The sequence below is a fragment of the Eublepharis macularius genome, chromosome 12 (assembly GCF_028583425.1).
Source record: "Eublepharis macularius isolate TG4126 chromosome 12, MPM_Emac_v1.0, whole genome shotgun sequence".
Taxonomy (NCBI): domain Eukaryota; kingdom Metazoa; phylum Chordata; class Lepidosauria; order Squamata; family Eublepharidae; genus Eublepharis; species Eublepharis macularius.
This window is the reverse complement of record NC_072801.1, coordinates 20,827,371-20,842,877: the sequence shown is the minus strand read 5'-3', so window position 1 is coordinate 20,842,877 and position 15,507 is coordinate 20,827,371. Positions and strand designations below refer to the sequence as shown.

Sequence of the window (15,507 nt, the reverse complement as noted above, 5' to 3'; positions counted from 1 at the left end):
GGTTTTTATTGTGATTTTTAAACTGTATTTATATTCTGATGTAAGCTGCCCTGAGCCTGTTCATAAGGAGGGCAGGCTAGAAACTGAACAACAACAACAACAACAACAACAACAACAACAACAACAACAACAACACGATCTGCTACTACCAGCCCAACCCAGCATGATTCTTAATTGAAAGCAAATCAAACTTGGTCATAGATCCAGAGGAGTTAGCTGTGTTAGTCTGTAGTTGCAAAATAGTAAAACGTCCGGCAGCACCTTTAAGACTAACCAACTTTATCGAGGCATAAACTTTCGAGAACCACAGCTCTCTTCGTCAGACAGCTGGATCTTCATCGGGTGTCTTACAAAAAATATAATGAGGAGAAAGGGAGAACCTTGTGTGCTAGCTGTCCTGAGTAAATTGGAGGAAGCATAGGATTCAAATGAAATACATAGGTTTTATTTATTTGTTTGTTTGTTTTATTTTATCTGTGCCTTTCTCCCCCACTGGGAACCCAAAGCAGTTTGCAACATTCTCTTCTCCATTTTTTCCTCACAATAACCTTGTGAGGTACGTTAGACTGAGAGTGATTGGCCTAAGGTAGGGTTACCAGCCTCCAGGTAGTGGCTGGAGATCTCCCGGAATTACAACTGGTCTCCAGGCCACAGAGATCAGTTCACCTGGAGAAAATGGCTACTTTTGGGGTGAGCTGTATGGAATTATGCCATGCCAAGGTCCTTTCCCTCCCCAAACCCCACTTTCTTCAGGTTTCACCCTCAAGATCTCCAGGAATTTCCCAACTTGGAGCTGGCAACCCTAGCCTAAGGTCATCCAGCAAGCTTCCATGGCATAATATTTACAACCCTGTGCAGTAGGCTATTATCATCCTCCAACATGGTAGAAGAGTGGGCCTGAGAGAGAAGGTGTATCTTAAGGTCACCTTGGGAATTCATGGCAGAGCTGAGATTCAAACTGAGAACCCAGCCTCTGTCCCAAACCAGTTCATCACTTCAGTGCCTACACACAGTTATAATGGCAAGTTCTCTGGTTCAGTGATCAATGACAAGGAGAAGAGAGAGATTACCTTTCAAATTAGAACAGTCTGGGTAAATCTTACTTCTGTATACCAGCAGTGTAAATCATCACTGTAGTTTGGTCATGTCTGAAATGTAAACTTGAAATGTTCATTTTATTTCTGATACGGAGAAGGGGGATATAGGCGTTATTTAAACATTTTTGTCCCCCCCCCCCCATATTCTCCCTGAGAAAGGAACACGGCACAGAATGAATGCTTCTGTGTTACCACTTGGAATGAATTTGACTATGTCATAAAGCCCCCTTTATTACCTGATGCCCAAAGTAAACATTTCATATGGGAGAAGCTGAATCGGTTCCTTTTCATCAGCATCAGAAAAACAAACATTATTCTTCAGAAGCTTTAACCAAAAATGAAGAATGCTAAACAATAAACCCATGGGGGCAGAAGTTACATAACTACGAATGCATCCAAAAAAGTACTTCACATATCCATCCATCCATCATTAAATAAGAAAGTGACCCATACCGTTTCTCGATCTTAGGTACCAGAACACACATTATTTTAGGGAGCAATTGTTATCAGTAATTTAAGCAAAAGTCATGTATTTAACAAGTACAGATTGTGGACATCAATTTTCCTTGATGCGAAAACCATTACTTTTGTTATACAAAACTGAAAAATAAAAGTTTTTCAAGGAGAAAATGAAATACACCCCAAACTTAAACATGTAAAGATGAAAAGGTAACTTCAAACTATGACTCACCACATGCAAAAAGTCAGCAAAATCGGTCAAAGTCTGGAGATTGCCACTGGTATGTTGCTCACCACTGCTGTAAATCAACCAGGTTTGCTTTTCTGGAAAAAAAGCTTGCTAGTTCTCCACCTAGCTTTCTCTGAGGGAGATGAACACAGAATGGGGAGGGCCCCAGGAGCGTAGCAGGATACACAACTGAATGTAGTTTAATGACTGGGAGAAAAGTAAAAAAAAAAGGGCGGGATGAAGAAAAGAGAAAGAGGATGAATGTGAAACCAACTGATGTTTGGGAAATTAAAAGCTGGGCTGGGGGTCTATTAGGCCCACACACACTCACACATACACACAAATTGTGCCTGTTGTTTGCACTCTGCAACATAATACTTCATTCCAAGCAAATCAGTCACCTGAACCCAAGGCCTGCTGGTAATGAGGCTAGACAGTGTGGAGGGGGCAGAAAGGACGGATTAACTAGAAGGGAAGGTTTGTATTTTTCAAAGTCCCCCAAAGTATTTATCCCCAACAGGTAAAAAAGTTAGCACAGCATTTGTTGCTCGGTTAGAGACTTTTAATCCTGATATACTAAGCTTTTTGGGTTTTTTTTTTAATTTACAAGAAGTTTTTACACTGAGGAGCATTAAAAATGTGATCCTGTCCACCTGTCCTCTGAAGTAGTATACCCACCTCAGAATTCTGCACCTGAATTCTGCTGCCAGTTCAGACTGGGAAATGACCACTTGGCAATTTGGGGCAGGATACGTTCAATCAAGACAGATGGGAAGGATACCATAACCACTGTGAAACCAAAGGTCTGGTAACAATATTTAGGCCGTTACAAAGACCTAGCGCCATTTCTAAACTCATAAACCCAACCGAAATTACACCCAAGTTCAGTATCTTCCACAAAACTCCAGTATTTATTGGGAAAATTCACATGTGGAGCTTGATGTTCTGATTCCAACCTGAATCCTTCAGTATAGATGCCCCTATTTTCTGTTTCTTATCTAGTGGCAGGTGGTTCCACATAGTAACAACAGCTCTTTCGGTGTTCCCTGGATGGTGGGTGTGGCCTCTTGTCATCATTTTGTAAATGAGACGTTGAGTTTCTAATAATTCCCCAATGTACAGATCATACACTCAAAACTGTATCAAGAGCATTAAAATTCTTTCACATTTCTTTTCTTGATAGGGATAAAGTGCAAGAATTTTTTTTACTGTAATCCAGACAAAGAAGAGCATCACCCATTGTTTATGATTGGCTTGCTGAATTTTTTTTTAATTTTTTAAACCCTTCTCTGCATACAGAGGTGACATTGTACAGGAAACTATATTTTCAGTTAGAACCGCAAAAGGGTATGAACTATTTGAAATGGGGTGGGAACACAATATGAAGAGGATGCCATTACTGTCCATGCATACTTTTCAAAGGAAAATACATTTGGATGCTAGATTAGGGCAATAGTTTTGTTGAGTAGTGCTGGAGGGTAATAAAATCATCAAAAGAGTGTAGCAAGCCCAAAAGCATCACTAGATGCCTAGGTTAATTACAGGACAGACTTTCACCCCCCACTCAGAGGGAAAGCAGCGCAACGGTTTTGTTCGCCCTCAATGGTATCACGTCATTGCCGAATATGACGACATGGATGTGTGATATCGTATTCATTATGTGGTTTGTGACTGGTTGGAATCTCAGTGATAAACTACACAGCCCTTAAAATGGCACAGAAGTGGTAGCAAATTGGGACTGTGAACAAGCATGAAAAAAGGGGAAAGGCCATTCCCTGAAAAGTCCACTTTTTCATATTAAAAAACACTGAACCGTATAAAAATTTGGCTTTGCCAGATTCTCATTATTTCATCACACCCATTTATTCTTTTCAAGGGAAAAGGATCACAATACTTGAGTTACACTGCCATCTAGGTGGAAGGAGGGGTAATTACAGAGATTATGAGATCTGATCAACTCCATTTCAAGTTACTGTCAAAGGAGTTCTATGGTGGGGCATTTGACCGTCGCAAAGAACGTGGTATTTTTTCCTGAATCAACTTTCACAGCAAACAGCATGCAAGTTTTTGTGCTGCATCTTATCAGACCGATGTTGAAGGGCAGGACCATAGCTGAACTGAACTTTGCGTATAGATGGTCATTGGTTCCAGCCTCAGTATCTCTAGTGGCTGAAGATCTCTAACAGCAGGTGCTGCCTGAGACTTTGAGAACTCTGCTGCAGTCGGTGTGGACAATATCGGGCTACATGGCAAAACGATTTGATTCAATAGCGTTCTTACATTTGCGCGCTTTATGGGAAGGGCCATAACTCTTTGGCATCTATAGAAAAGTTCTCTGATTCTATCTCCAGTTAAAAGAAACCGGGAAAGATCTTTGCTGCCATTTAGAAGTGATAATGCAGGGCAAGATGGAGTCACACAAACATGCAAAGCTGTCATAGATAGAGACCGCTGGTCTTATTGAGAACAGAAATGTCCACTCTAACAGGTGGCAAGTCTCTAAGGCCTTTCACAGCACCTGTTAGCCAAGATTCTGAAACTAGAGATGCCAGGGATTGAACCTGGGAACTTCAGCATGTAAACAGATGCTGTACCAGTGAACTATAGTTCCTCCTGGTATAAAGAGATTCAGGGGTCATTTCGTAGAAAAGTGCTGGAGGAACTCATTAGCATAACATATTAGCATAACTCATTAGCATATGCCACACCCCTTGCCATCACCAGAAGTGTCATTAGCATACCTGATTTGCATATGCCACACACCCCTGACATCACCTATCCTGGCTGTTTTGGACCCAATGCTGGCCATTCAGGGCTGAAATTGGGCCCAAAATGGCAAAAAGGGGCTGAAAAGAGCCAAAAATGCCCCCAAAATGGTCAGGATCGGGCTGCTGCTGAGTGGGAGAGTGATCCACCACCCGTCAGAGGCCCAATCTGGGCCATTTCGGCCCCAATCCAGGCGGAAATGGGCCCAAAATGGCCAAGAGTCAGGTGGGTAGGGCCACCTGACATGTGACCTCTTTGGGGAACTGCTGGAACTGTGTTCCTGCACGTTCCCCCTTGAAATGAGCCCTGAAGATATTCATCCATATTTTACATGTGAGTGACAAAAGATCCATCTAATCAGGCACCGTTGGCACAAATTAACATAAGGGGCGAGCGTCATTTCAAAAAAAGTTTTTATTAGCATGGTTAAAAACATGTGCTGAAGACTGACAGGTAAAATAACGTCATTAAACATGGAAGAAAAATCCATTCCAACCACTTGTTCATCAACCTAGTTTTGCCTTATATTGAATGGACCGCTTTATTGCCAGCATTGTCTTCTGATGTCCTTTTTTTAAAAAAAAACAACAACAGCTGAAATGTTATCCATTTGCACAGCAGCCTGGCTACTGCTGGACTGCGAGTCCTACCGTCATCAGGTATAAAAAATATCTTTGATTTATTGTTGGATTGCAGGTGCATCAAGAGGATTAAGAAATCATCAATGCAAGAGTTCAATGTTTTTTAAAAGTCCTTTTTTCCCTGTTACATACTACAAAGAAATTAGTATTTTGACCTTTTAGATTTCTTCATACATGAATCCAATTCAGAATGACAATCACCAAAAAGAAAAATCTCATTTCTTCCTCCCTTCTTGTAATTAATAGGGGAAAAAAGAGTTAAAAAATGCTTAATTCACAGGCTGCTTCTTGGGTTTGACCTGGGAGACACATTCACACGGGCTTGAGAACGAAGACGGCATCATCCAAGACGTAGAAATCATTGTACATGTCCCCTTCACACAAGTATGGCAGTCTAGTGAAAGCCTCTATGGCAAAGCCGGCTTTCCTGAAAACCTCTGGCAGGCTGTTCACTTGTTCTTCCCATGTATATCCTTTGATTTCCAACAATTCAGAAGGCTTTTCCCATTTGCCACCTACTGAGAAAGAACAAAGATTTTTTATGAAGTCAAGAATTGCAAGAAATTGCCCTTTCAAAACAAACAAACAAGCTGGTGTAGCAGAAGTAGAGAGGCCAAGAGACCGATCCACAAAGTCCTTGGTTCATAATGCAGAAACATAGGCAAGCTGCTCAAAGCTGCCTTCTACTGAGTTGGCTCACTAGACTCTCAAGATCAGTACTGCCTCCTGTCTGGCAGCATCTCCCCAGGGTCTCGGGCAGAGGCCATCACCTTCTACCTGATCCTTTTAATGAAAGATGCTGGGGACTGAACACAGCACCTTAAGCATGTAAAGCAGATGCTGTACTGATGAGCCACAGCCCCGTCCCTCCCACGGCTTGGGCTTGTCTCTTCTCTCAGCACCTCCTCAACCCCGCATAATCTGCAATAGGAAGATATCTTTACAGGACTGTTCTAAAGACAACTATAAGATAATGTGTGTGAAGCTCCTTGGATACTTACGATGCCATTCTAAGCAGAGTTACAGCCTTCTCAGTTCACTGACGTCTTATGATTTATATTGCAGGTGTGCTATATAAATGCTACATGTTGTTTTATTTTACAATGTCTGCTGTCCTTTGGAGGACAGGGCAGCTTCAAAATCTAATAAAAGCAAACCAAACTGGTTCCCAATTTTAATTTCTAATGCAAAGTACACAGGGATTTCACCAGAGAGACATGAAAAGACTATCGAATCATGGCCAGAGGTGGCTTTTCATTTTTATTGGAGATTTAAGGCTGGGCATCAATCTAGACTTTTTCTTCTTCCCCTATCCTTAAGAAACCGCCTCACAGTAAGGTTCCAAGAGAACAATAAGCCCAAAGAGAGAATGGGGGCTTCTGAAATTCACCAATTTATTTGAGCTGGTGTCTCTGATCTAGAAAGCTGGGAGCAAGTAGCATACCTGTGCAAGTTTCAGAACTGTGTGCGTGTGGAGGGTGGGTGGGGAGACAGTCCTTCAAAATAAACTATTTGATTGTGACATTCAGCTTTAGCAAATTAGGGCCCACTTCATCCAATTCATAATGCAGTGCTTTTTTTTTCTTTTTACAGAGATTATATACCCAAAGCTGCAAACACCAGAAGGGCATGGAGGAGAATAAAACGATCAACTCAGAGTGAGTATGGACCTCTCCCACCTGCTGATGAGCTTATAAAATAGGATGAATCTGGATAGCATACCAAAATCTGTAAGGAGGGATATTACTTTTCTGCAATGAGCTAACCATCCTTGGTCCCTGTTGAGTCTAAGTCTGTTTGCATCAAACCTGTATACGAATTCCAATTCGGCACCTTCATGCTGGAATTTCTCTCCGAAACTCTTTTGCTGCAACATTTAAATCTGTTATTAAATTAACCGTGAAGTCACCTAGAGTATCAGTGCTTGATATTCTAAGCTGGTCTACGGATCAAGTTGTCAGGAAGACACCCCTGGCTGATACGAAAGGACATGAGGGAAGGAACAGGCTTTTATATTCACCTGAGCTACCAAAGTAGATTAGATCCAGTCCCAAGTGCACTTGACTGGGAAGCAGTTTTCCTCCCTATCCATATTATTTGGTGATCCTGAGAGATATATCCATTACTTGTTAATTTAAACCGTCTTTTAAAAAAAATACTAGTTTCCCCTTCCCTGTAAAAGAGTGATCTGCTGCTTTCAGAACTGCATACTTACCTAATCCTACAAAGTGAGCCATATTGGCTTTCTTGGCTAATATACAAGAATATCTGCTGGATCAAACCAACAGGACATCCAGTCCAAACCCTCCCCAGTGGATTCCCCCCAGCAATTGGTACTGAGATAGACTGCCTCTGAACATGGAGATTCCATTTAGCCATCCTAGCTAATAGCTGAAGGCAGAATATGTCTAACCTCCTTTCAGTAGATATTTATATATATGCACACAAACTCTATACAGACAGGCACCCACATGCTATATTTACGTCTCTCAGTTTCCCATATTGGGCAATGCAGAGAAGAGTCACTGCCAAGAGCTTCCTGGTTTAGTTCCACTTGCAAACACCCTTTATTTCTATACTTGCTGACACAGAAGGTCTTTCAGAGCAAACTTGGGGATGAAATGGCAACATGCAAACAGCAAGCGTTTGTTCTGGCAACCAAGTTTACCTGGATATTATACTGTGCTGGTAAGGAGTTTTATTTCTGAATGCCTTTCGGTTGTCATTTCTATACTTATAAAGCCTTTTTTTAAAAAAAAGAAAAGAAAAGAACTATCATCCAATGAGTCTTGTAAAGGAAGTGAGGGGGAAATTACTGATCTGAGGCCAAGGAATGTGACTAGGGTCAGAATAGAAATGGCAAGACACTCTCACTCTTCTCCTGCAGTCTACCTCAAAGGCCTGTTGTTGTGAGGATAAAAAGGAGGAATGATGTTGTAAGCTGCTTGGGGGGGGGGAAGTGGGGTATAAACAGGGCTTTTTTTCAGCTGGAACGCAGTGGAACGGAGTTCCGGCACCTCTTGAAAATGGTCACATGGTCAGTGGCCCCGCCCCCTGATCTCCAGACAGAGGGGAGTTTAGATTGCCCTCCACACCACATAAACTCCTCTCTGTCTGGAGATCAGGGGGCGGGGCCACCGGCCATGTGACCATTTTCGCTGAGGGCGATTTAAACTTTAAAAAACTCCCTTGTTCCAGCTGACCCAAAGTGACATCACTGTGCGGTCCTGACTTCCACCACCTCTTTTCCCAGAAAAAAAGCCCTGGGTATAAATGTCTAATAAAATAAACCTGCTGTACTTTGAAACAGTTTATAAAACACGACAGGTTCTAAAAGAGAGATCCAAAACTCTAAAGGAATATGCCACTGCCTGTTTACCAGTTGAGGGGAACAGAGAGTCACCCGTTCCCTTGGCTGGACAATACCAGAGCAGATCCAAAATATGCAGGCACGCTCCTGTGGTTCGGCCTTTTCACAAGACCTCTTTGGAATGCGGCTGAGGTAACCGTTGAGACTAAAGTTGCATCTTGTCAATAACCTTCTTTGCAGAAAGTTTACAGGATCATGGGAAAGGTTTCCAATACAAGGTAGGCTTTAAGTGCAGAGCACAAGTGTGATGTGGGACCACTTTCACACAGCCCCCAAGCCCAAATCCATTCCAAGTGCTACCCATTTGCAGCATTCATGCCAATTGTGAAGGGGGGAAAAATGCAGTTTTACAGATTTCCTTGAGATTATTTTAGTTTATTTGCTGCTGCTGCTGCTGCTGCTGCTCTTCCACATACAATATTTGAAAGAACCATGATAATTTTCACCTCACTACTAAAAACATGTCTACTGCTTTGAGAGAGTCAGGGAAAAGAAACTTATAATTAATCTTTTGGTTGGATGTAGCTATGTGGGGTAGACATGGGCACGAATTGAAATACAAAGCAAATTCTGTCACTAAATGGGCCGTTTCATGTGTCACAAATCAGCGTTTTGTGGGGCCACAGTTACCATGAAATTAGCATGAAATTCACGACTTTTTGGCCTGTTTCGTTAGCTTCGTGAATGATTCGTAATTGCAGACAGGCTGGCACCGATCCATTGATTCCCTAGGCAACAATGGGCCCAGACCTTTTGTTGCCATTGGAAACCCCAATCATAGCCCACTTACCCTTGATTGGCAGCTCTTGTAGCCATCTGGAGAGCTTCCATTCTGCCCTATATAGCCAGGAGCTGGGGGTCAATCCCCTAGGCAACCAAGGGGGTGGGCCTTCTGAAGCTATGAGCACACCAATCTCACCCCTCCAAACCCTGTTAGGCAGGTCTGTCAGCCAACCAGCTCCACCACGGCCGGTCCTTCGGCCTCCTCTGATCCAGCAACTCCTGGTCCCCATTTCAGTCATGCACTCTGGCAACACTTCCCTTCCCACCCTTCCCGTTAACCTTCCCGATCAATGTATTGCAAACTGGGAGGGTAGGTGGAGGAGAGCCTGCTGAAGTCTCCCTGAGAGTTTGGCATCTCCGAGTATGAAGGGGGCTGCTGAAATGCCCTGGGTTCTGACTAATCACAAAACTAACAAACTGTTTCAGCAAATGTGTCAATTTTGTGAAGTTTTGTGATTCACGATTTGTGAATCACAAGGAAACATGAAACTCTCATTTTGGGCTTTTCCGTACCCATGTCTAATGTGGGGGCTTCAAGAAAATCTCCTTAAAAGGAGAGAGGGAACAAAATAATGGAAATGGCTCATTTCTTTAAGTCAAGGGTCTTCAACATGGTGTCCTGCTTTCCTGGCACCCACCAAGTGTTTTTAGAAAGTAGGCAGGGACAGGTAGGGCTTTTGCCCAGCAAGGTTTCTTACTGAGCATTGGAAACTTGATCAGCTGTGCAGATTTTTAAAAATGTTTCTTTGGCAGCAAATGCCACCACAGCACAAGGATCTTCACTATGTTACTGAAGGAAAGCTGCAGCAGCCACTGTGTGACAGGCTCCACCTCCTGTGGCAGCCATTTTGTGGCTGTACCCATCATACCATGTCAGAATTCCAAAGAGGCCTGCCCGCTCAAAAAGGTTGGGCACCACTACTTAAGGTTTTCTTTCCCATTTAGGGCCAAACTAGATGTGATGGTGTCCTTAAATAACTTTAACATGGTGGCAGCATCCACAAGGTCACATTTAGTTTGGCCCTTATATTCTTTATGGCACATGGTTTAATTTCTTTTCCTTATGATCTGATCCAATGCAAAACATTGTTGCTTCTGTCTACAAAAGGCATATTCAGAGAGGAAATTCACAAGCGGTTACCTGTCTGCACACCTGACTGCTAAAAAAAGAATCTGCCTATGAAAAGCTAAACCCTGAGCCTTGTATAAATCAGGCCAATGGATGACTAGACTATTTATTTTGTACAAATTGATTCTGCTTCTGCTGCCAGAGGGAAAGAAATTCCACACATTAGAGGAACCAACCTAGTTTCAACCAAGAGTGACACTGTCCTCTCAGAAACTGAGGAAAGAGAGAAAGATTTTCAGGACACTGAATTCCATGCACAATGCCAATACTCAACGCATGCACAGAGTAACCAAAATGGCAGCTCAAGAGAAGGGCTGCTTCTGTGCATTGGCACCTTCTGCACCATTAGACACCCTAAGTCTTCATGCTCTTCAGCTTGTTGATTTGTTTTAATTCTGCCTCTCTCATCAAGGTACATTCCTTCTTTCTTAACAGGGGCTGCTGCAACGCAAATTCCTTGCACAGTTACAGTAAATCAGCTTCAGTTCCTGGAAGCCAACATTACATCAAGCAACATTACAATACCGTGCACTTTTTCAACCAAAGGATGCCCTAGCTCCTCCCCTACAGTCCTCTGGTTCCGGTATCTGGCCCACACCCATGAAGGCCTGTGCACGCCAAAATGCACAAAGAGTGAGAAGTTCCAAGTGACCAGCACAGTGCCTGAAAACCAGGCTTCACTTCGGATCAGCAACATCACCATAGAGGATAGCGCCATTTATTTCTGTGGGGTCGCATTTCCAGATTCAAATGACTTCACTTCCAAACAAACTGGGGAAGGAACCACATTAACGATAAGAGGTTGGTAGCTATTTTGGGTTTTGGTGCTCATCATCATCCTCACCCCCTCACACTATCACCATCCACAATGTCACAAAAACCCATGATGGCAGCGAAGCACCTATCATAGATGGGTTCTCCATCCCCTGCTGTACATATGAAGCTGCCTTGTACTGAGTGTCAGTCAACACAGCTCAGTATTGTCTTCTCTGACTGCAGTGCAAGGTGTCAGGCAGAGAAAGCTTCCTCCCAACCTCAGAGGCTCCTTAACTGGAGATACTGGGGATTGAACCTGGGACCTTCTTGCAAAGCAGGTGTCCTACACTGAGCCACAGCCCTGCTGCTGCCTCTTGGTCCCCTCTGCCACAATCATGGTTCATGGATGCAGCCTTGACTCACGCTGTCTCCCTTCCCTTTGATCGTCTGCATTTTCACGTCCCATCTATCTCATTTCTATTCAGAACTGTTACCAAAATCATGGTAGCCTTCCAACACTTCAGATGAAGCATCTATCTAGCCTGGAGCAGCTAGTAGCTGCTAAATTTTATCTAACCCTTAAAAAAAAATCTAAGACAGGGGGTGTCTTAAAGTAGAAAATCACTCAATCTAGATTGTGTGTTCTGTGAAAAGCACCCCCCTGCATCTGCCCAATACCCCAAAGCCAACAGTTCAGACCTCTACAGTGATGAAATTAAGTAGTAGGCCAGACTAAGCAATATATAAGATAGGGTCCCAGAATCCTCAGGCTGGAATGAGGGTTACATGACATCATTGGGGTGTATCGTACAACCTTTCCCAGTCAATCATACCCAGTTCCCTTCCTGGTTCCATGTGGCTTTTGCCAAAAGGAGTCTTTCCTCCTCCCCCTTTCACCAGCGGAGATGCTGCTAAGATGCAACCCATCTTTTGCATCACTATCATGATATATATAATTAAAAATCATTTCCCCTTCCCATGCTATGAATAAAGCAAGCAAGAAACACAGCCAAGGAGTCTATGTTATGACAACCATTTCATCGTTCCTGTTCTTCTACATCGCTGCCATACTTGCAACTTTTAAATTCTTCTCCAAGGTAAGTTAATGATTTAACTTTGGTATGTGATTTTGCTCATGCGCACTTCCCCAAAGTGCTTTCTGGGGAGAAAATCCAAGATCAGTTTAGGGTACTGAAGCTTTAAAAAAAAAAAAGAGGAATTTTGAAAATCACACTCTAGTTACTGCTGCAATTTCCATTCTGGGCCATACTGGATGTGATGTCAGCAGAACTACTTGCTTAACCCACATCTTTCCTAATCCCATATAACAATAGGGATGTGGTTGGGGGCGGGATTTTAGAGCTAAGGGAATATGCAACTGGGAGAGACCAAATCCTGCTCCAACCCCTGCCATGCCACCTCCTCCCACACCCATCTCCCTTCCTCGCAGCTACACTGTGGCCTGTTTCAGATGTCATGTTCCCAGGGCTCCAAAGAGGATTCGAATGTAACAGAACAAACATGTCCAGGTTTCCTCTATTCATCAGCTTGCTGTGTGGCACAAATCAGGCCAGCCAAGATTTGAAACTCTTTTGGTGTGAATGATAATCATGGTCTGCAGTGGCTGTGGCTCAGCACCTAGCACTGCCTACAGAAGGCCCACATTTCATTTAAGGATGTTAGGTAGTGGGAGCTGGGACAAAGCATTCTCCGCTTGAGAACTCGGAAAGCTGTCGCCCTTCTGAGCAGCCTGTACCGAGTGGTGTGGAGCAATGGCCTGAAGACATGCTGCAGCTTTATACATTAGTCGTTTGTAAGTTAGCCATTACTACTAAACACATATTTTAGAAGCTACAGAGCCTTTACTTTCTCGGATTCTGTGCCTTTCCTCTGCTTATGTGCCTCTTCGTTTACTGTGGAGGTGGCCATCCACTTGCGTGCACATATCCTCTGTCGAGAGGCACCTTTTGGCCCCTTGAAAGACACTGGTTTTGCATATGCAGAAGCAACTAGCAGCCAAGGAACGCATGTTCTGCAATGGAGGACTGCCCCCACAACAGATGACGAGAAGCGCATGCGAAAAAGGCATAGGAGCCAAGCTTAGGTTATCTTTGTTTTTTACAGCCCAAAACTAAGGAAACAGGGAGAGGAGGCCACAACGCTGGAGTAAGTGCCTCTTATTTATTTCAAATACACAGAGGGCCAACTGAATTGTGCGTACAAGAGAATGACTTGTACGTATTTAAGTCCGCAAAGTTTTTGGAGTGCCAAGTAGTACTGTAAATCAGGCACTCACTCATCTGGTTGCAACCATGCTGAAAGATGCAAGCGCAAGAACCCACCCCAAGAGTGACACTGCCCCTATCTCCACTATAGCACTGAAGTGCTGAACTGAGAGAGTGTATCAAGTTGTGGCCAGATAATATCTAAGAATCAGGGGATGAGCTCGCTTTCCACATCAGCAGCACTACAAGTGAATGCGGCATCCATTCCAATATATTTTCCAAAACATCTTTTTTAAAACTTCCAGAGCAAGGGAAGCGGACGATCGATTTCCCGAGCAATAGCAGAGGAACTACGCAAAAAGAAACACAGGTTAAACTATCGGCCTGTAAGTAGCCAGAGACGCAATCAGGGTGAAATTTGGGGAGGGGGGGAGGGATTTGCATGCTGGAAATTGCAGGGGAGAATGTGTAGGCCATGGGCCTACAGCCCACAAGACAGTACCAGCGCCCCAGATCCTTTTCATCCAGAGCATGAAGATGTAGGGTGGGAGGAACTAGTGCTTGAGAGGTAGGGCTGGAGATATGGTTTGCCATATTCCTGCACTGCCTTGAAAAATGCTGATTTCACACTCTGGCCAGGCATGTCAGCATGCCATGGTACCTAAAGCGAACTTCCACATCCGGAGGCAGCAAAACTTTGAGAATCCAACTGCTTGCAGACAGCATCAGGGGAAGGTCATGGCCACCATGCCCTGTTTGCTGGTCCTCTAGAGCAATTGGGTCAGCCGCTGTGTAAAACAGCATGCCGCGCTGAATGTATCACTGGTCTGATCCAGCAGGGCTCTTCTTGTGCTTTTGTGGAGTTGGGGAGAATATCCAAGGATGTTGCCAAGAACAAACCAGAACACCTCCGTCAGTACATCACACAAAACTAGAGTTAAGACTAACCAGAGTTAACAAGCCAACTGCAAGACACAGTTATCGAATCTGGTTTAAGAGATCCTAACTAACCTTACTGAAATGGAGTAGCCTCCTTTTGGACAACTGCAGTAACCCCAGTTTGCTTAAATTAAGCCATGGTTCTACATTACATCTAAATTGAGCTCCTGTGTAAAGGGAACCATCAGTCCTGGTCTGTCATTGCTTTCTGCTTTCTCCATCTTCAAGGAGGGCTTCAATCAGCTCAGGCAGGACCTCATGGAACTAGCTCTTGGCTGCATCCTGCAACTAACATGCAAGCAGTACAGGCACCTCCAGCATGTGCAAGCCCCGCTTCCTTGTCAACATCATTCCACAGGTCTTCAACATATTAACAGGGGACTTAAAAGCATAATTTAAATGCTGAGATGAACAAAAAAGCCATCTCCGCCCCACTGTAGTTCTCATGGGCCCCTTGGAATCCTAGTCCTTCTTGCAGGCTCTCAAAAGAATAATGTTTCAATCATTTTCATTTTCTTCCCCGGCAGCGGCACTCAGAAAAGGAGACCATCTACCAAAACAGGTGAATCGTCACAGTACACACGCTAAGGCTGCCTGGAACAGAATGCACTTCCAAACTCAGCTTGGGTGTTTAAATGATTGCAAGGAACTCTTTTTTTAAATAAATAAATATAAATATCACATGGAGTATTGACCAAAATGTAGGTGACAAGTCTTAATAGTGAGGGCCTCTTCCATATTATGTCTCGGAAAGTACGAGAGTGACAACAGCAGACATTTGAAAAATGTACTCTTTGTATAGTTGCACATGTCAGAGAGGAAGGATTAGTGACAGGTGTATGCTCAGTGACAAATTCAAATTTCTTGCACCATCATTTGTAGAAGCAAATTTAAACTACTTTCGGATACCTTCCCCCCACTCCCTTTTTGCCTTCCTTCTGTCTTCCCTTCATTCTCCATCCTTCATTCTCTGCCTTTATTTTCTGAACAACCTCTGCCTCTTAAGACTCAACCCACCTCACACTCAGAGAGCTGCATACTGAATATGCTGGCCGACTTGGAATAAACACTGAACTTAATACACTGAGGAAGTTGGGGAGAGGAACTGACTTA

The 15,507-nt window shown here is 43.5% G+C and overlaps 2 protein-coding genes across 4 annotated transcripts in view; one reads left to right on the top strand and one right to left on the bottom strand.

The window, feature by feature from the left end:
- Positions 1-4,947: 4,947 nt before the first annotated feature.
- The window catches only part of METTL9 (methyltransferase like 9), a 28,168-nt gene continuing 17,608 nt past the window's right edge, over positions 4,948-15,507 (bottom strand). The window contains exon 5 of one of the 2 annotated variants that reach the window (XM_054992259.1): positions 4,948-5,710. In XM_054992259.1, the coding sequence (XP_054848234.1) occupies positions 5,505-5,710 (206 nt within the window). In that variant the 3' untranslated portion in view covers positions 4,948-5,504. The remainder of the gene's footprint in view (positions 5,711-15,507) is intronic. The other variant, XM_054992260.1, reaches the window with a different exon arrangement.
- IGSF6 (immunoglobulin superfamily member 6) lies at positions 7,762-15,075 on the top strand. Of its 2 annotated transcripts, XM_054992261.1 has the most exons (6): positions 7,762-7,880; positions 10,910-11,275; positions 12,224-12,327; positions 13,355-13,396; positions 13,761-13,841; positions 14,922-15,075. In XM_054992261.1, exons 1-6 carry the CDS (start codon positions 7,814-7,816, stop codon positions 14,958-14,960), a joined length of 699 nt encoding a protein of 232 aa, XP_054848236.1. In that variant the 5' UTR covers positions 7,762-7,813; the 3' UTR covers positions 14,961-15,075. The 2 variants fall into 2 exon arrangements, with proteins under 2 accessions (XP_054848236.1, XP_054848237.1); XM_054992262.1 differs by lacking the exon at positions 13,355-13,396.